The 20010-nt window shown below is 46.3% G+C and overlaps 1 protein-coding gene across 1 annotated transcript in view; it reads right to left on the bottom strand.

Annotated features, from left to right (window-relative positions):
- The window catches only part of AGBL1 (AGBL carboxypeptidase 1), a gene marked incomplete at its 3' end in the record, with an annotated part of 102536 nt that overhangs the window by 42415 nt on the left and 40111 nt on the right, over positions 1-20010 (bottom strand). Inside the window, exon 5 of the mRNA XM_044445006.1 lies at positions 17079-17172. Within this exon, the coding sequence (XP_044300941.1) occupies positions 17079-17172 (94 nt within the window). The remainder of the gene's footprint in view (positions 1-17078; positions 17173-20010) is intronic.

Raw genomic sequence — 20010 nt, 5'->3', positions numbered from 1 at the left:
AAGGATTAAATTAGTTAAGTAACCAGCTACTCAGTGGTAGTCCAGTGTGATCACTTAAGGAAGATTTTATTCAGATCAAAAGCAAATGGTTTATTGGGGAAAAGAATCCTAGAAAATGCTAAAGGTAATCTTAATGCTGGCCTTTCCTTCTATCAGCTTTTCAGTTAGTTGTAAAACCAATTGCTATTTACATTACACACCATGTGGAACTGGAATGTGAGCTAGCTAGGCGTGAGACCTAGGAACTACATTCCAGTGCACCTATTCTGCACCACATCAGCTAAGGCAGGATGGGACCATGAAGAGCACACTGCAGAACTGCTGGCTGGACTCTTCTCCCATAAGGAGCTGTCATTCCAACAAAACAGTCAACTGATACATTAAGAAGGCTAGCACAGCCTGGTCTTTCAGTGGCTTCACCCCTGCTGGATGCTGCTTGCATCTCTTAAAGGGCTGGTTTTTTAAAAAACTTCTGCAGGCTCATGTCTTGGAGTGGCTGAGGGACAAGAGAAGCTGCAGGGGAGGCAACCTCAGATTCAGATCACAGGACAGCTACAGCCACAGGCTGGGATGGCGTTAAATGGTGTGCCAAGAGCCTCCCCCAAATGGTGGGACATGTGACCCAGCTGATTCTGAGTCTCCTTGGAGTAACATGGAGGCTCAAAACCGGGGACACAAGAGGCTGGTTAAGGGGCACATCAGGGTGGAAAGGTTTAGTGTTATACAAGCATCGTACTCACCATGCAATGCTAGTTCACTGCATGCAAAGACTATTCCATATAGAAGAAGCCGCGGGGATGCATAGCCCTCATCCCAGAGCACCAACAGCGACCTGAAGCTGATCCGTCAAGGCCAGCACCGAATCCTGCATCACATACACATTGGTTCCCATGGGTCATTCAGTGCCGGTCTGGCATAATGGTCTCGGCCCGATAAACCATGGCTCATCTGCCTTCGGGCTCTGGCTTTCAATCCTCATGTGTAAACAGTGATCAAAGCAACCCTTAAAACTGCAGAGTCTCAATTCAGACATCACTGGAAACTGTAGCTTAGTAAGGTGAGAACAAGAGGCAGATGCAGAGGCACGCAGCTCATTCTCAGACAGATAAACTATGGTTTGTCCATATGAAATCATTATGCCTGAACCAGCTAGTGCATTGGTTCACACACAATACTACATCCCATTAGGAAATTGCCAATATACCATGTTTAAGCCAAAAAACTTGTCTGTGGACAATTCTGGGCTGAGTTTCAATTTAATTAGGCAGTTCATCAATTAACTGGCTAGAAATAATTAAGGGCAGAGTGTTATGCCTGTTAAGATGGGAAAAAGCCTGGCTGAGCAATTGTAGGCCTTTTTTCCACCCTAAACAGGCACAAGACTGTGCCCTAAAAGACCTGTTTAAAAATGTGTAATTGTACAAGCTGCTTTATTATCAGAAAGTGCTAGAACAAGGAAAGGCAGCATAGGGGAGAATCTTTGTAATCAACAAAGACTTCTGAAGCGGCTCCAAACCAGCAGGCTGGATAGCAAACAAGCAAACCGATTGACACATGCTCCTTGCAAATTCAGTATGCACAAACTATGAACAACAGCAGGGGAAAGTCTCCATTGTTCTCTGTGCCAAATGGAAATTGGATTATCTAACAAGACCGGACAAGTGCAGAGAGATGGTAATATGAAAAACAGTCCTTTATCATTACATTGCGAAACAGAGAAGCTCTTCAAAATCCCTCCACAAAGTACACCTTTGCATAGGAATTACCTGGCAGGGGGCCGTGTGCCAGTGATCACATCCACACACATTTCACTGCAGCCAGACAAAAAGGGAAATGTGGATGTGTAAGATCGCTGCACAGCTTACATGCTAACTGTGGAAGGGAGCTGCTTCCCATGTAGGATTCTGAAAATATTTCCAGCAGTTCCTCAAATTCAAATGCCAAATTGAGATAAAGCCACAACTGGGGTATCTGAGGCACAATTGGAAGAGACAAAGCATGAAAAGACTATTCCCAGAACACCGTCAAAATCATCCACATTTCAGTGCCCTCCCTCTCAGTCCAGCAATCGCGTACTCACCTACAGCGAGAGACTCGTGGCTCTCCCTGATCCAGAACGCCTCCTTCACAACTTGTTCCTATGCATGCTTATTCAGAAGTAAGCCCTGCACAATCCTATAGACCTCCTTCTGAGTAAATACTCACAGGTCAGGAAATGAGTGTTTTCCAAGCACACACTGAGCCTAGAAATTTACCAGTGCTAAGCTCCCATCCTTTCACACACTAGTCCATCCTTGGTTGCACACACATACACAGAGAGCAAGCTTTCTTAATTTCAGCAGCCTAATTTAGGTGGCTCTTGATAGATGAGTTAGAGTCAGAAACCTTTGGCAATCTGGGTGCAGATCGCCCTGAATTCTGTCAGTATATCAGGCACCCATCCACTTAGCCTTGGCTTAATGTGACCAGCTCAGCGTACTAGGCTTTCGTGTATGGTTGGTGCAGAATTTGGGACAGAATGTAGGTGTGGTGAAAGCATTTTGAGTTCTGAGCTCAGGATCGATTTAAGCTGTCCCACCCTAATATGTGCTGGTCATTGAACCCTTTCCCTACCATGACCACTGCCTCTTCCAGCCACTGCATGTCTCCAAGGCACTTAGGAGATAAAAGATACTGTCATACAAAGAGAACTCAATGAAGAGCATTTGCAGGCTGCAGTGATGTGCAGGTGATAAAAAGAGAATTCGTTTTTAGACTTATCTACAAGGAGATAAAATGCAGCAAAACTAATTTGAAAATGTTGAATGATTGGGGATATAGCAAATGAGAGAGAGACAGAGACAGAGAGACAGAGAGATGGAAAGCCTGGTTTATGGGAAGATAAGGGGCAAATTTCAGGACCTAGATTATCTAGATGAATTCCAGTTCAGAAGAGCCAGTGGAAAACAGCAATGATAAAATTAGATGAGAACCCACTGAGAGGATCAACAAGGCTGGCCAAGCTAGTAGTATTCAAGATTGCAAGGATTCTCACCACTCATTTCATCTCTTCATCTTTGTGCTCACTACTTGCTCTGTGCACAATTACACAAGCCAAGCAAGTACCAAACATGAAATTTGTGCAACTTTTCTTGGTTTGATTTGGGCAAATCTCCTATGTTCACAGAAATCTCCTAATTTTTCTCCGTAGACTAAACTGGGACTGATTCAATCTAGGGTGGGAGATCTGCACAAATTCAGAAATCTGGATTTTGGATATTTACCCAGATCAAATACACATACATGTTCAGAAATATATGAACACTGTTGATAGGCACATGCTTCCAGTTGTGTTTGAAGCTGCAAATGGGGCATGGGTCAGGGTCTGGGGTGTGGGAGGCAGGAGTCAAGGCAGATGCACCAAGAATCAGGACAGTCCAAACACTGTCCATCATCTGGTACTCAGGTTGGAAGCAGAGTTGTGGTCAAGAAATAGGCCAACATGAAAAACCAGGGATGTGTATCAGAAAAAGGCTGGCATGTGGTCATGAGCAAGCCAAAGAGCTGGGAAGACAAACAGATCAAAGAGTGGGTACATGAGGCAGGGCAAACCAGGCAAGATCCAGGAGCAGCAGAAGGTGCAGCAAAGCAAGGCAGCCAGGCAAAATAGAGCAGGCATAATACAGTAAGGCACATTAAAGTGAGCTGAGGCAAGGCAGGAACTGAGTAAGTCATGAATTGGGAAAGATGCAGGAGCTGGAATACACTGCAACATGCAGGAAGAGGTGTGTTGCTGAGGCAAAGCAGCATGGCGTAACAATAAAGGCAGGAACTACATCCAACAAGGGCCAGGAAAAATGCAGGAGCTGAAATGCACTGTAACGAACAGGAAGTTCTGTGTTACTGAGGCAACACATAAAGGCAGAAACCAGAGGCAGCAAGGTTCAGGCAGGATGCAGAAGCTGCTGGGCTACTAGTGGGAGGAAAGCGCTGGGCTAGTAGTAGTACTCCTACTTGACCAGCTGATTCCAGAAGGTGATGCAGTGGGATTACTGCTCTGTAATAAATATTGCTCTTTTATTCTTTTTCATTTAATGTGTGTCTTTTTAACATTGGCTTAGTTTTAACTTTGGTTAACCAGCCAGAGAGCCTTGGCTACTGGACAGTATGAAAATTAAATAAATAAATCATCTTTAGCCAACTGTGAGCACCAGCTGAGAGCAGAAAGCCACTTAGAGTTCATTGCAAGGAAAAAGTATGACATAAAACTTAAAATAAATGCATAAATAAAATTTGTGGTTCATTGTTTTTATGAAATCAATGTTTGTAAACTGTTTGAGGATGCAGGCACTTTCAAGGGCTGAAAGCAACAGATAAATATTTGTTTGTTTGTTTGTTTAAAGTCTGGCTCAATTCATCAATCATTGAATTTACAAATGCGGGATATCAGGAATATCTCCTTGCCCAGTTCTGTTGCTGTTGTGTCCTTCCTGCCAACAACTTCGGGGACTGCTCTTCCTCACCAGCAAGGTTGCCGCTTCTCCTTGGAGAAAAGCCAGGAGCAACTCAGCCCCAGCCGTTGTTTATGGATTTCTGTCCTGGCACTGCCACCCTCAATAACAGCCTGGGAGGCACAAGTGAGGTGAAGATTACTGCGGAGCTTATCATGGCATGAACCTGTAGAGTGTCTCTGTCACCAGCCTGCCACCCTGCACCAAATTCCACATGCCCAGCTTTGGAAAGAAGCTGCCTGGAAAGGACAGGGATTCCAGAAGAGGCCATGATAAATTTAACAAGGATATCTTCCTTAGGTCCTCAAACGGAATGCAGGCTGCTAAGGCTTTGTTTCAAAAAACAAAAACCACAGTCAAGGTGTCCCCAAAGCAGAAACAAGGAGCTCAGGGCTGGAGTCCGGAAAGATCTGGCCAGTCATGAGCTCAGTTCAAGTTTCTCCAAAAAGGAATTGCCAATGCATTTGCTCTGCTCTGCTCTGGGACCCAATGGCAATAGCTAAAGGAAGAAGGGTCAGATTGCCCACAACTCATCACTGGGAAAGAAAGATGGCCCAGGGCAGCCCCAGGGACTGCAGCCAGCCTGCTTTCAGAGGACTCTGTATTCCCTGCCCCATTTGCTAAAGGCTATGGGTGGGCAATGCAGGGGGGATTTTTGCATGATGCTTCTCCTGAGGGTTTGAGCCTCAGGAGGATGTGCTATGAGGAAGAGGATCCACCTGGCCTTGCCTGCAGCAGCTTCTCCTGGACCTCCCTTCCCGGCTCTTTCTGCCATTCCCCACATGCATCCTCCTTGCTCCAAGACTTCCTTTGCTGTTCTCCTGCATTTCTCTTCTCTGGCCTCTGCCTGTCTCCTCCTTGCTTGTCTCCCTCCTCCCACCCTCACTTCTCCATCTCTAGCTCCTAGCTCTCTTCAAGGACACTTCAAGGGACTTCCTGCTCCTTTGGGTCCCATCCGTCCTTTCCCTGCCAGTCACAACCACATCAGATTTTCTGCGTGGGCTGGCCAGTGAGCAGAGGCTGTTCCCTGATGATATCCTGCTCAGAATCATGGCTTTTCTCCTCCTGCTCCTTCCAAGTAGACCAGGACAAAGACTTTCTAACTAAGAGTCCTTATCATGCTGAAGCTGACAGCCTAGACTGGCTTTGTGCTCCAAAAGAAGAGTATTGCAGAAATCAGTAGCAAAAGAAACAAGCAAAATTAGACTCTTGGCTATTGGAGAAATGAAGCATCATGATTCCAAATGAAATGTCCCTCTTCCCTTCCAAACAGGAAAGAGCGAACTGCACCTTCAAGGCCTCCTCTTTCAGGGCCAATTACTTGGAGCTTCTGACTCTTTTCAGCTGATCCATCCTCTTAGCCTGATGCTGTATCCTCAGATTAATGATGGTGGTCCCCCTCCACCTTAATATGCTCACTAAACTTTTCCACAGAATCTGAAACTATCTGATGGTCAGCAACTGCCTGACTTATCTCTGGGTACATTGGCCATGGCATTCCAGCTGTGGATTTGCCATTCTGGCTCACATCCAATGATGGTGGGCAGAAGACCCTGCCAGAGCTGAGCCCTGATGGTTTCCACAAGGAAATGTATTAAATCTGTTAAATCTCTTATGGTGAATGCAGCAACTAACTTCTGTCATGATGCTGGAAGCATATAAGCGGTCACCATGCAGAGCCTAAGGAGATCTGGGTCAGGTCAGTGTTTTGAGGAGACCCCTCCTGGAACTCTGTATTCCACAGTGGAAGAAAAGGAGGGTATCAAGGCAAGGCAAGGCAAGGCAAATGTCTTTTTTGACACTTATTGGAAGCTATTTATCACCGAATGGGTAGGGAACATTCACACTGGCAGGGGATGGGCCTTTTTCCTTTTTCCTATGACAGAAGGGGGAGGCAGGCTGTGCCATGAGCTTGCCCCTCCCCTTCTTGCCCTCAAGCTCCAAAACACCAGATGGTCAATTTGTAGAGCAAATCTTTATTGCCACTTTGCAGCTACAAGATAAAGCAACTTTAAAAGCCCTCTAGTGAATTGGAAGCTAAGTCTCCACACACATCAAGAGTGATATTTGAATCCAGCTTGGGAACTTTAGTCCCAAAACCTTCCCCTTGAGTAATTCTGTGGACTCTACCGGCAAGTGGCTCACACAAGTGGAAGGCCAGCCAGAGGGACCTGCGCAAGCCCTCCAGCTGGGCAGCTCATCTCTCCCATGCACCCTCATGAGGTCAGGGACCAGGGAAGTTAATGGCTTTTCCTCCTCCCCTCTCCAACTCCTCCTGTCTCTTCCAGACGTAACTGCTCTCCTGGCCAACCCGGAGGCAGCAACCCCAAGGGTGCTTCAAAGGCCTGTGCTTCTGTCAGGTCTCCCAAAACTCCCACCTTCGCTGCCTCTAGATCCCCTACTTCAGAATCCCAGGCATGCTGATCCTGGGCTACCCATCAGGACTGGTGGTCAGCTTCACTCACTACAGGTTGGGGAGCCAGCAAGAACACTTCTGCAGGTGTGTCTGCCATGGTGCCCTTCTAGAAAGTTCACAGAGAGATTTTCTGTTGCATTTATAATGTCTGGGCTGGAACTAAGGGTATGTAAAGAAGAGTAGAAAGGTGTTACAAAGTTCAAGTGGATGCAGACTAATAGCGGGATCCCTGCACAGCTGCCTGCAACAAAGGGAGGGGCAGGACAGCACAGTCCATCCTGTTTGCTGGGCTGGGACCAGCCAGCGTTCGGCTCCACCTGCCTGCCAAGCCTCAGCAGCCATCCCACTTCTCCATCTTCCTGGCTGACAGACCAGCTGCCTGTTCCTTCTGCTCCGTGAATGTTCATCAGTCAAGCTGGTCTGTGCAAGTGACAGCTATGTAACTTTACTTAGCTATTTACAAAGTTGGGTCTGCTTGTTTTCCTCTGCCCTTCCCATCCTGTTTTCCTCATGTATAGTGCCTGTTAGCTTGGGACAGAAACTTTGTGTGTGCACGCAGGGGAAGGGGGGCATTTCTGTATAGCACATAAGAAATCCTGGGCATTATATATGAATCATCCTCTTCAGAGACCTGCGGTGCCAGTGGGACAGTACACAGGCCCAGGGTGCTCTCTCATCTCTAAGCCTTCAGTCTCAGAGGCTGCTGTATGTTGCTTTCCGTCACCCTGATTCACAGTCTGATCAACTAAATATTTGTCCCTTAACATGTGAAGGGGGCAATAGTGGATGTGGATTCCCTGCTCTTCTTCACAAACTAAACCCCATTCTCTTTCTCTGAAGTCCACTTCTGCATCATGTTTAGCTTGTAATACAAGGATCCACCTACAGATGGTGCCCGGGTTTCTATCAGTGTCATCTCAGCACCTGCCATCTGGAACCAGGCTCCTTTTACAGTACTTTCTCCCCACCCCATTGGCTTGTCATCTATTTTCAAAAACTCATCTGAAAGCATCTACTTCTTCCTGTAATGTTGCCTTTTAATTTTCCAATTTCTTTCTGCTTCTGCTATTCCGCCCTTCGAGCTCCAAGAACATATAATTCGACAGTGTAACTATATTTACTCCAAGACATAGCAGTGCTATGAAATCTGGCTTTATTGCTTATTACAACTCAGGCAGGTTGTTCTAGGAAGGAAATGATATAGACCATAAAAGCAGATATGCAGGAAAGAAGTGCATAAATGAAGGCGCCTCTTCTTCAGACCTCATTTGTTCTATTAAAATGGCCCATCGCATCGGACTCAAATACAGTGTTTTATTTACTTACCACCATGATGTAACTTCCCTAACAGTCATGTCATCCAAAACACAAAGTGAAGTTAGTAAGTACCTGGCACATTTCCCCTCCTTTAACTTCACTACGCTGCTGCCGTCTCTCGTGTTAACACCGTGCTGAGCCCTGCACAGAGCGTAGGTGCCAAACAGCACGAGCCTCTCTCCTCCCCAGGCACAGTCTAGAGCCAGCGCGGCAGGAAGCATGTTGGATGGGGACCCAGAAGACCCCAGCCGTTGTTCCCACTGGATGAAGTAGGGCCACTCACAGGAACTCAGCCCAACCTACCTCAGAGATTTGGGGAGAATAAAAGTAGAGCCACTGTGAGGAGTTCAGTTCTGTCAGGCCCGAATACTGACTGGTAGGAACTGAAGGCAGGCAGGCTAGCCAGCAGGCCAGTAGGCAGGTGCTTAGGTTTCTGGTTCCTAGTCAAGGAGAGCACTGTTGGACAAGTGGCAAGCAGGCCTTGTCCAGACATGGCCAGGAGGACCTCTTTGCAGCTCGGGCAGATAGAGCTACTCTTGTTTCCCAGCCTGTCTTTGTCTCGTCACCTTTGCTCTCCCAGCTGCACCAGTTTTGGCCAACTGAAGGCCTCTTGCTCTCTTAAATGTCACCCTTTCTTCTGGGGAATTTTGAGAAATTCAAACTTTGCATGGAATGGCCAAATCTGCACTCTCTAATGGGCAGATCCAAACTTAGCCACCCACCAAATTTTGCACTCTGCTGACTCCAGGGATACAGCTGTATACAACTTCAACATAACCAATTATACACTTGTAAAGGCAAATTTTAGGAGAGGATAAATAGATGATAGGTAGGAGGAAGACAGACAGACAGAAGGTCATAGATGATAGATGATACAATGGGGCACTTATATTCTATCAGTTCTTTTACACCCCACCATGTGCACAAGCAGCCCTGTCCTGTGCCCGGTGTCCATCTAGTGCTGCAGGGCAACCTGAAAGAGCAGGAACATTCCCTTCTGCAAGGGACCAAGCCAGCAGAGGTCACATAAGGGAGCTCTGTCACCTGGCCCCCTTCCAGGAATCAGTTCCGCTCTCATTTCTGCGTTCCTTCTAACTCTCCCTTGGGTAAGCAATGGGTTCTTCTTCCTCAATAACAGTCCAGAATCACCACTTGGAAAGGGGGTCAGCAGGGCAAGGAATGGGCAAGGATGGAAGCACCCCATCGGATCCTGCCCATAGGTTGACAGGCAGGCAGGAAGCAGCACTGACATAAGTAGCTTCTAACAGAAGCAGGAATTCTGGATTTCCGACATTGAGTTGTACTAGCAGAAGGAGAAAGGCTACACTAGATGCTGCCATCTATACAGACATATAGTTAGAAAATGCATCTTTAAGCATGTGTTTTCAGAGCATACACACATTTATTGAAATGTGATGTTTTTATTGCTATGGCTGCCCAGAGAACATAATGCTAATGGGCGGCTTTTATACTAATTAATTAATTAAAACCAAGTAAAATATTCTTTAAAAATATGCATTTTGTGAGGAAGCTCCTTTTTCACCTCCATAATCTAGAAACATCCAATAATGATTCCCTTTCCTTTTTTTTTTAACCCTGGCCTCACTCCACAGTGAAATGAGGTGGGGCAAAAAATGTCAAGAAAGGAAATGTTACACTTCCTTTCCTGAACTGCCGCAATCCCATCTCAAATCGGGGTCACCTACCTTTGCAGGAAAGCAGGGGAGACAGTGAGGCATAGCTCAGCCACGAGTAGTTCAAGGAACATTTCACCTGGCCTAATACGGTCTTAATTGCTTTGTTTCACAAAGGAGCAGGAAGCACTACCGTAAAAATTACTTGAGGATAAGCAGATGGTAACTTATTCCTCTCATACACCACCGTGTGTCCTCCATGCTAAGTATCGCAGCACAAGTCTGCAGTCCTGCCAGTCTTCACAACGCACAGTCCCTAAATATGAGGAGAACCTTCTAAATAGATGGTTCGTGGTTCGTTCATGAATGGCTGTGAATCATGGAGTGGCAGAGGCAGCAGACAAGGCCACATGTGTCTGATCCAAGGTGGGAAAGGGTGGAAGTTGCATTTTGGAGAGAGAATAATGCACTACCTGGCACCTCTCCCACACCAGGTCAGCCAGGCCATGGGAGAACCTACATGTAAATAATCCCAGAGTTGACGCAGAGTAAAATAAATAGTGCCCTGGATCATGTTACTACATACTGGCTGCGTTCATATATAGCTCTTGTCCCAGTGATTGACAGCAGTGACTCTTGATGCGACCTTGGCCTACCCAGGCGAAGGCAGGCCACCTCTGTGGGGCTGGACACAGGCAGACAGGAGGCAAGGACACTGGCCCTTGTGCATTCCTGGCAGCTCACCCAATAGCCAGGGTCGTGACAGAGATCACTTGTTCCTTCCTTCCAGCTGCAGAAGAAATGCCATGATGGTCTGCAGAGCATACTGCGAAGAGGGTAAGCAAACTAGGGTAGGCTACATGCTTTGTCCTTAGCACAGGCAAGGTACCACTCACACTTCAGATCCCTTTTCTCACTAGCTTTGGAGCAGTAAAGGAAAACCATACAGACCAGTCATATGCAACTGCTTGTCTGCAAAAGGAGGCATTGGATTAGATCCAAACTTAATCATACCTAGAGCAGACTCACCAAAATAAATGGAACTTAAGTAAGTGGTGACTAAGTTGGGATCTGACCCGTATTTCTTAAGGGAGACCTGCAAATTTGGCTGGAATGTGTCCATTTACTCATAAGTCAGCCCTTTGGATTTCAACAGTGCTTTCTCCCCGTAAGTGGCTGCTCAGTTGAGGTAAGTGTGTGTTTAATCATCCCACAGAAATTGCTGTGGGCATTCCCAAGACAGTGGCTGCTACGCTTTGCATTAAATCGTGCTCTCAGCCAGAACGGATTTCCCGGCAGTGCTGAACCTACTTTTTGCAAGGACTCAAGCAGCCAGTCATGCTCTGCAATCTCTCTGCCATGCTGGTGCATGTCTGATTTCCGTTATATATCTCTGTCTCTGGAGTTGTAAAGTGCCTTTAGAGCCACACACGATTCCAATCACAGCTAGCAATGCAGCAGGAAGAACAGAGAGAGTGTGAGCTGGATTTGCTTACCCAGTTAAGTATGGCAGGGACCCATCAATCATGTCTTCAGTAGCTGTACGGTCTGAGGCAATAGACCTTGGGAACCAACCAATCCCCAGCGCCTGTGCATTGTAGAAAGCCCCTGCCCTCATGGCCCCAGCTCTTTAAGGACTTGGCACATAAATCAAACAGGAATTTTCTCATGACACATCAGATGTCTAGTACACATGTGGGTATCATTCACTGAACTAGTACTTGCTAGGCTTTGAATACAAAATGCATACATCTAAGTTCCTGTTCACTTAAAAATGTGATATATTGCCAGATATTTAAAGGATGCAGTTTGTTTGATTGGCTGGCCCTCTGGCTTCCAATTAAAAAGTGGTGGACTGAAGCTGAATATCTTAATTTTTCATTTGGAATTATTGATCGCTAATATCTTATTTAAGCATGTAATCACTAGGGTCTGTTTTGGGTTTTGGCTTCTCCCTCTCTCACACCATCCCCTAAAGGGCAAGATGTTTTGAGTTGCAAAAATCTTGTTTATGGCCTATCATGACTTCTCATCACTAAACTTCTTATTTATCAAGATTTCTTTCCCAGCATGCATCACAGCCTATGGGGTTATTGAAGTTAGGCATGGGCAAATCTGTCGAACTCAAATTTGTTCACCAGAACACCCACATCATCCTCTCAAAATGTGACCACTGACCCAAAAAGGTAGGGAAGCCCTGCCAAATCCTGCATGTAAGCAAAATTTGCAATAATTAAATACATCAAGTGCAGCATATGTTGGCTCCGAGCTGGAAGCATTTCTACTATAGCTTGCTCATTGGAAAGATAGTTTTCTAAAGTCTAGGATTTGTTTCTTAAGATTAAGTCAATACATATCAAATGGAGATAAAGCAAATTTATATCATGCTGGCAAAACTCTCCTAGACTTTGAAACAATGAGGAAAAGAAGATGGATGTGGAAATGATGTGTTCATTAATTTAAGTTATAATGTGAAAAATGGTCTTGAGACCAGAGGTCTCAAGTAAAGTGAACATCTTGACTTCTGACCAAGGTAATACATGAGTTGAAAGCAGACACAATCACCTTAATGCATAGTGTTAGAATAGTTCATTACTGGGGATGCTTAGCAAGGGATTTGAGGTTGAGATCCTAAAAGCCTAGCACTGTAACTACAGTTACACTACAATGGCTCTCCAGTGGTCACAGTATCTTCAATCTCTTGACAAGCCAAGAGAAGGATGCTGCTCTCTCCTTGCTGAAAAGACAGCTGCAGGAAGCTGCACATCTGTTGAACCCAGTTAGCATCTTTAGTTCATGAACTGTTTGCCGGCCACATTAGCAGATGGAGAGCAAGAAATGGCCAGGGAGCAGTGAGGCCTTATCCATTGCACTTTTGTCCCCATACCTCTTCCCTCTTCCCTCCCCCAGGAAATTCAGGGGAGTGGTGCAGAACCAAAATAGGGTTTCCCAACCTAGGAGCCCTGGTAGTTGAGAGTCTGGGATGCATGTGGAGCAAATCAATCCATAAAACTCTTTCAGGAAAACCTGACCCACAAGGACATTGTAAGAATAGAGAATGCAGAAACACAAATGCCATCTTGAACTCCTTGGAGGGATGATGGACTATAAAGAAATCACATGTTGCTTGGGCCTGACCTAGCTATGCCTGCCTGCGTGATTGGTATTCTTGGTACGGTTTATGGATTGCTGGAATGCTGTTGCTCCTGCAGTGGTGCGCTGTTTCGTCTTCTCTGTGGTTTCTATTGATCTGGTGCTTTTATGGATCACAGTCAAACCACCTCAGATCCCACTTATGATAGGACACTGACATAGACAACAGAACAACCTGGGCCCTCCAGGTGTTTCAGACAACACCTCCCATAATTCCTGACCATTGGCCAAGCTGACTGAGGCTGATGGCATAGGTGATCCAAAATATTGGAAGGGCACCAGAGTCCTTTCCCCTGCAGTAGGGCAACACTAACCATACAGCCAATAAGTTGTGAGCAAGCTTGCCGCCACTTTATTACCTCAATAACCACCTTTAGTGCTCAGTAGCTCTATCTCCTTGGAGCAGCTGCACTTTTGACTCTGCTGCTGCCACCCCAGCCATGTCTGGGGCTTTGACATTTCTCTGCTTGTCTCTCCCCTTGCTCGCTGCCTCACCAGAGCTGTGGAAGCAAGAGAAGCAGGCAGAGCTGGAGTGCTCTGAACACACGTGCCCCTTCTCATCTATAAAGCATGCACGCCTTGTAAATCTCTCTTTGAGAACCGACCAGGGACAGAACTGGAGGAGGGAACTGCGTGGCTAATTTTAGCCTCACATCAGAGATCCAGGGCAGCTCTTGGTCTTGGAAGGATGGGCAGGCATTGAGTGCACTCAAAAATAAACACTGTGTCTGTTTGACCCTTGAGGCTTTGTAGGAAGATTCATCCGCAAAGCTGCTTTCTGCATCATAAGTTTGGTGTCAGCTAGTGGGAAAAGTCTGGTAACTTCTCCTAAGCAAGGAATGGCTCATCAATAGCCTGCAGGCTGGATCCAGCTACCATTCCCAAGATAATGCAGTGTTTCCTATGGTGAAAGTACTGAGTCCAATGTCCAGCACTCTCAGGCATGCACCAGAACACCAGTGCCCAGGACAACCCCAATGCCCATTTTGGGACTCCCTTGCTTATCTGTGGATATTTCTTTTTTTAAAGAAATCCAATGTCAGGTGTGAGTGACCTCTCTGCAATCCAGATAGGTTTTCAACCACCACATCAGTCCCAGAAGAAACACAGACCTCACCTTGGCAGCCTTCCAGATGCCATTTTAGCTTTCCCATGATGCAATGGGAATTTCTCGTAGGGAGGGTAGTCAGGGGAGACTGATTCGCAGGCACTGTGGCAAAGACTTCCTTACATGTGGAATGGACACTCAGTGGTGGCCTGATTTTTAAAATTTAAATATAGTGTAACTTTGTTGATACTTATGTACATAAAGAACGGCACAAGTTTTCAAGATTCTATACCTCAGGGTGTGGAAGGCCCCTCCTATGTGGCCTTCCAAAATCAAGTGTGGGGGGGGGGGGCACAGAGGCAAGTCCTGCCTGCACACTGTCCTTGCCCTCCACACATTTCGATGGCCAATTTCCCCCACCTCCCAAGGAGGAGGGGCTGAGGTGCCCCTACCTAGATTTTGCAGAAGCCAGCAATAACTTGCCCTTCTTCTCCCTGATCTCCAGAACACCCAGACAGTCCCTACCCCAGAGATAGTGTTCTGCCTGTGGGTGCTCAGCCAGGGTGGGAAAAGCCACAGAAGAGAGGGGGGAAGGGGCTTTCCTAGGGCAGAATCCCTGCTGCCACCCTAGGAGATGTTTCTGGATTCCCAGTGAGGACTCCATCTTTTCCTATGGCCAGCCAGGTTGCATCTGCCAAAATTAGGATTGTACCTACTATGGCCTCAGAAATGCTAAATCAGTTTGACTTTTTATGTGTAGTCTGTGTGCAATAGATTGTACAGAATTCAGTTAGCTATTCAAAATATGTAGACCCCAGCTTTCTACCCTTATGACTTCCAAAGAAATCAAGAAATTCACATCTAATTTTGCACTTCTGAACAACAAAACTCAATTGGCCTTCAAAAAGTGCTCTTCTCTCAATTTTGCAGTAGAACCATGCAATTATGAATGTAAGCATGTATAAATTGGGGAAGAAAACATTCAACAATGCATTACATGAGGAAAGCTGCTTGCACGAATGTGCATATTAGACAAGAATGCATGTTTAAGGAGAAACATGCACCAAGATGTTTATGAAGATTTGGGCAACTAGAAAAACAATTTTCAAATTGCAGGAGGAACTGAACTTAAGACTGGAGAAATTGTCCAAGTTCAGAAACTGTCAAACTGTCAAGACAAAAATAAACTTAATTAGAAAAACATGAAACTGAGAGAATTCAATATGGACAGGTCCATCCTTTCCTCCCACACAGTTGCTTACGTGTTTGCTGTTTAAAAAAAGGCTAACATGGTTAATGTAAAACTATGGTTTAAATCATCATGAAGTGTCAACCAAAGAAAACATGACCCAAGTGGAAGCGCAATGCTGCAGTTAATTCCCCGCCTCCCTACCAGAACATGTCTTAAGATGCAACCCAGAGCATGTTCAGACAGAATAAAGTCCTACAGCTCCCAGTTCCCAAGCTTTTTCTGTCTCAGCATGTTTAGGACTGCGAACTGACATGCTTCCTATAGGCATTTCCAAGGCACTCGTTCCACAAGTGGATCACCCTTTCTCTTAGAAGGCACCAGCTCTGCCTGGCCATCCATTGGAAGCTCAGTTTCTTGCCTTCCAGAGCACTATCCGGAAAATGGAGGGAAAATTCCAAAGTTGGTCAACCTGTCATGCCCCTTTCAGGCTACATGGTTCACAGTGGTGCCATTGTCACCCTGAAGGCTGAGACTAAACTAGAATAGACTGGAGTCATAGATCTGTATGAGCCTGTGGAGGCCAGATAGACATCAGATGATTTGTCTAGAGTGCCTGGGGAATTCAATCTTTCCAATTTCTTCTAAGGAAAGAGCTGACCTGCATCTCTCAAACTAACATCTCAATAAAAATCGATCAGTTACTCACAAAATTTTAGATTTCTGCAGATACTGAAATTCTATTGCTTCAATGGTATAAAATACTCCATTAAATACATATTTTAAGAATGTGTTTCAATGAACATATGCACTGAAATTCCATTTTCAATGCCTTCTAGAAATGAATCACAAGATCATTCAGTAAAGGGATGGAATTATGAGGTGAAAACATGGAAAGAGTGATGTCTACTAGAAACAGACAGTTTCATCCATTCCCATTTCTCAGCCTTCAGGAAAGGGACTGCCAAGATGAATACGTACATTTCCAAGGTACAATACATACAACTGCAAATGGTTCTCTGCAAATCTCAGCCACTAATTTCTCCCACAGTTTCTCTGAAATTCTCATGGGGAGAGGGGATGTGGCCACATAGCCCAGATGCCTGCTCAGTCCGCTGTCCAGGGACTTATTGCAACAGTCAACCTGAAGGCCCGCTCTCCATCTTTATCCTTAAATTGGGCTTGGACCAGTTCAGATATAGTTCAGATATTCAGGGAAGAGGGCCTTCCTTCAAACCAAGGGAGGTCCTCTTGCCATGTTTCAAACAGAGGAGTGCCTGCCACAATTTTGGGCATGTGGCCATCCTGTGAAGCAGAACATTATCTGAGTTGGGTTTGTAGAGGGGTTTGTCATTAGTAAGCTAGGCAAGTTGATAGATTGGCTGGGGGTCAAGCAGAGAGACAGCCTAGGGGTTTCTCGTCGAGCACCATCCTTCCACTCAAACCTGAGTTGAACCTCTGCTGTCAGCTTCAAATGATGATACTTTGCATTATATTTAAGAGAAGGGCCTTAGCCCAGTGGTAGAGGAGATCATCTGCATGTCATAGGTCTCAGGTTCAGACAACAACATCTTCACAAAGGACACTGAAACCCCCAATATAAACCCCAGACAAAACTGAACTCGCTGGACCAACATCAGTAAATTAAGGTGAATTCCTCTTTCTTTTATGCATGCATAGGCAGATGCCTTTATTTAATTTGGACTGGGGCCTGAATGTAAAGGACCCATGCATTCCAATCCACTCCAGGCCTAGACAAGCCACTTTGCTCCTTGGCCTTTTTTGCCATCCCCACAAGACCGGAGAAGACCCCCTCTGAGCACCAGCCTACCTTGTTGTTCTGGTGTGTTTCCTGCTGTAGGGTGTGATTACTTTGAAAAGCAGCTCCATGGCTCCATTAATGCCCAACATGGTTCCCACTGTAACTGCAGGAATGAGAGATAGAGGCACTCAGGTTCAGAACAAGGGAGGTGAGGAAAGACAGTGGTAAGCTTTGGAATGATAACACAAGTGGGCCTCTGGGATTGTTGGCAAACTGTTAGACTCTCAGAATTTTTATCTTACATAGTGGAAGAAATCTGTAAGACAATAAGAGGGCTCCCCCATGAGGCACTGTACTCTGCCTTGTAGTTTTCCACCTGGGTCTTGAGAAACAGGCGCAGAGTCAGCAGGCAGTACCCTGAGAAAGCTGCCAAGACCCAAGGGCTAGGATCAGTCGGGAGCCCAGCACTCTTCCATCAAAACTCTTTTCCAACACAGGTGGCGGGGAGAACTTTGCAGATATTTGGAAGGGAAAAGTCTCCTGACTTCCATGTGAGCAAGAGAATGAGTGGATTGCAAGCACACTTAATCCAAGGCAGTCCGAACAGTAGCCCCCTGCTTCCACCTGTCCCCTTGAGTTGGAGATGCTATGTGGGCCATGCATCTGGCCCTGCACTCCTTGAATAGTCTGCTGCCTTCAGGTGAGGAAGAGAACAATGTCTTATCACCAGCAAAGACATCAGATTCAACAGCTGGGCCATACTAGGCAAGGCAGCCTCCGTCCCTGGATTAAGGTAGGAGCTCCATCTTGCCCTTGCCTTCACCAACAAAATGTCTAGGGCCAGCCCTGCAGTGTGGTCACCAGTCCCTAAACCTGGTCCTACCATTCAGGATTCTAGCAGCTCTGTCTGGTGCACACAAGGGCCAGGCTCGGACAGAGCGCACGGCATGAGGGAAGACCCTCTCTGTTCAAGGCCACGGGAATAAATACAGTGCCCTATGATATAAATCAAGATGCATTTCAACTGCCATCTCTGTTACATTCACCCTTTCAAATAATGCTTATCACAGAGGAAAGGGCTGGAACTTGGAGGATTGGCTGCCTGCCCAGAAGGGCCCATAGCATGAAGCCAGTTGAGTTCCTCCTCTCACACGCATAGGAAACCTACAGGGCTGGCAGCCAGTAGCATTAAATCTTCAGACGGAGATTAAAATACCAAGCATGTGAAACAGGGCCAAATGCTAATAGTCCAGCTAGAATTCTCCAAAGAAAAGCAACTAACTAGGTTAAAGGAGGTCAAGAGGAAAATAACAACTGTTGCCAAAGTCAGGACACAGCAAAACTTGCATAAATGCCCCTGCAGAAGAGGACCATTTGAAGAGCGGTGATCAAGGGCCAAGTTCTCCATATAGCAGACTGATGGGCAGGATGGCTAGGTGAAGACAGAAACTGATCTCCAGGTTTCTGATGACTCTTGGGCAAGGTATTCTCAAAGCACCTCCTCCCTCAGTGAATCTACCTTCTCGCCACCATTGCCAAATGGAATTGCTCCCCAACTTCTTCTCAACATTGCTACTGTTTGCTCTCTTGATTGGCCAAGAGCCAGTGAGAAGGGAGGCAGTGCCATCAAAGTGTTCCTCCTTCCAGTTACAACTGCTGTCTGGATCACTGCAAGAGGCAGGTGACTAGGTTGCCACGGTATAGAGAAAGAGCAAGTCCAGAAAGCTGTCAGCAGTGAAGTCCTCAGCCAATGCCCAGCCTCGCTTGCCCTTGCAAGTGCAGCAAGGATTTCGAAGTGTCGCCACAGGAAAGGGACTGTGTGCTGCCAATATATCTGCATGTTTTTAGTAATGTTCCATGCTTTCCAGGGGTGGGGGTTGGGCAGTGAGACAGACCAGAAAGGAACTGGCAAGTGACAGTGCAACAGACATGGTCTGAAGATAGTCCAATCTGTCCAAACACAAGGGGATCCAGAGGAGAGCCAAATAAGCAGGGGAAATACAGGTAATGGCTTCTGCACAGCCATTTCTTTAAAACTCTGCCTAGAGCTGAGGACTTTCCAGCCTCTGCCCTCACAGTCCCACCAGATCATGGCTGCAGACCATGAAGAATGGTCTGCTCATGAGTCCGGTCTCACTCGCAAGCACCGCTCTGCTATCAAGAAACTGTTTCCTCAAGTGGTGTCACCTGCATTTGGAGCCATTGAACCCAGGTATTTCAGTGCCTGCCCAGCCTGGGACTCAGTGGATACTCAGCATCTTTCTTCAAGTCTAAAAGCAACCTAACTCAATTTTGACAGTAGGATCAGTGACCTTTTCCCACAACAACCCAAGATTCACTTGCTCTTCCACACTGTTTGGTTCAGAGGGTTTCAGGTCAACCTCCAAAGAGGAGTCATCCTGGAGGCATGACACCCAAGGCCATCCTCCTTGATCCCCAGATATTACCAATGGATCAGGCCCAAAGTGGCTCAGAAATGCAGAGATGCTGCCTTGAGTGGTCCCAGCTTCAGCTCAGAGTCAGAAGAAGATGGTGTGGGACTGAGGAACTGGACCAGGTTCCTAATATTGCACCTGAGATAAGGGGTCAGGTGCCTTCAGATGCCTGGTTTGTTTGAAGAATCAAGCAGATTCCACTGCATCACACCTGTACAATGGTTTAGGGTATGAACAACTGGGAGACAACAGAAAGGAGAAGCACTGCCCTTAAAACAAGGATGTTGGCCTTTTAAGAATGTGCACTTTTTAGGGGATGAGGGTGAAGCCTGGGAGAGGCAGACTGTGCTGAGCAACTCAACATTGCCTTAATTGTCTTTGCTGGGGCAATTGCTTCCATGGTGCTCCTAAAAGACGATGCAGTAAAAGTGCTACACTCAATATGCCAGCAAATCTGGAAAACTCAGCAGTGGCTACAGGACTGGAAAAGGTCAGTCTACATTCCAATTCCAAAGAAGGGCAATGCCAAAGAATGTTCAAACTGCTGCAATATTGCACTCATTTCA

This window comes from Varanus komodoensis, unplaced genomic scaffold (genome assembly GCF_004798865.1).
Source record: "Varanus komodoensis strain SLA01 unplaced genomic scaffold, ASM479886v1 scaffold46_3, whole genome shotgun sequence".
In the NCBI taxonomy this organism is placed as follows: Eukaryota; Metazoa; Chordata; class Lepidosauria; order Squamata; family Varanidae; genus Varanus; species Varanus komodoensis.
Note: the sequence above shows the minus strand (reverse complement) of the source record. Positions and strands in the feature narration are given on the sequence as shown.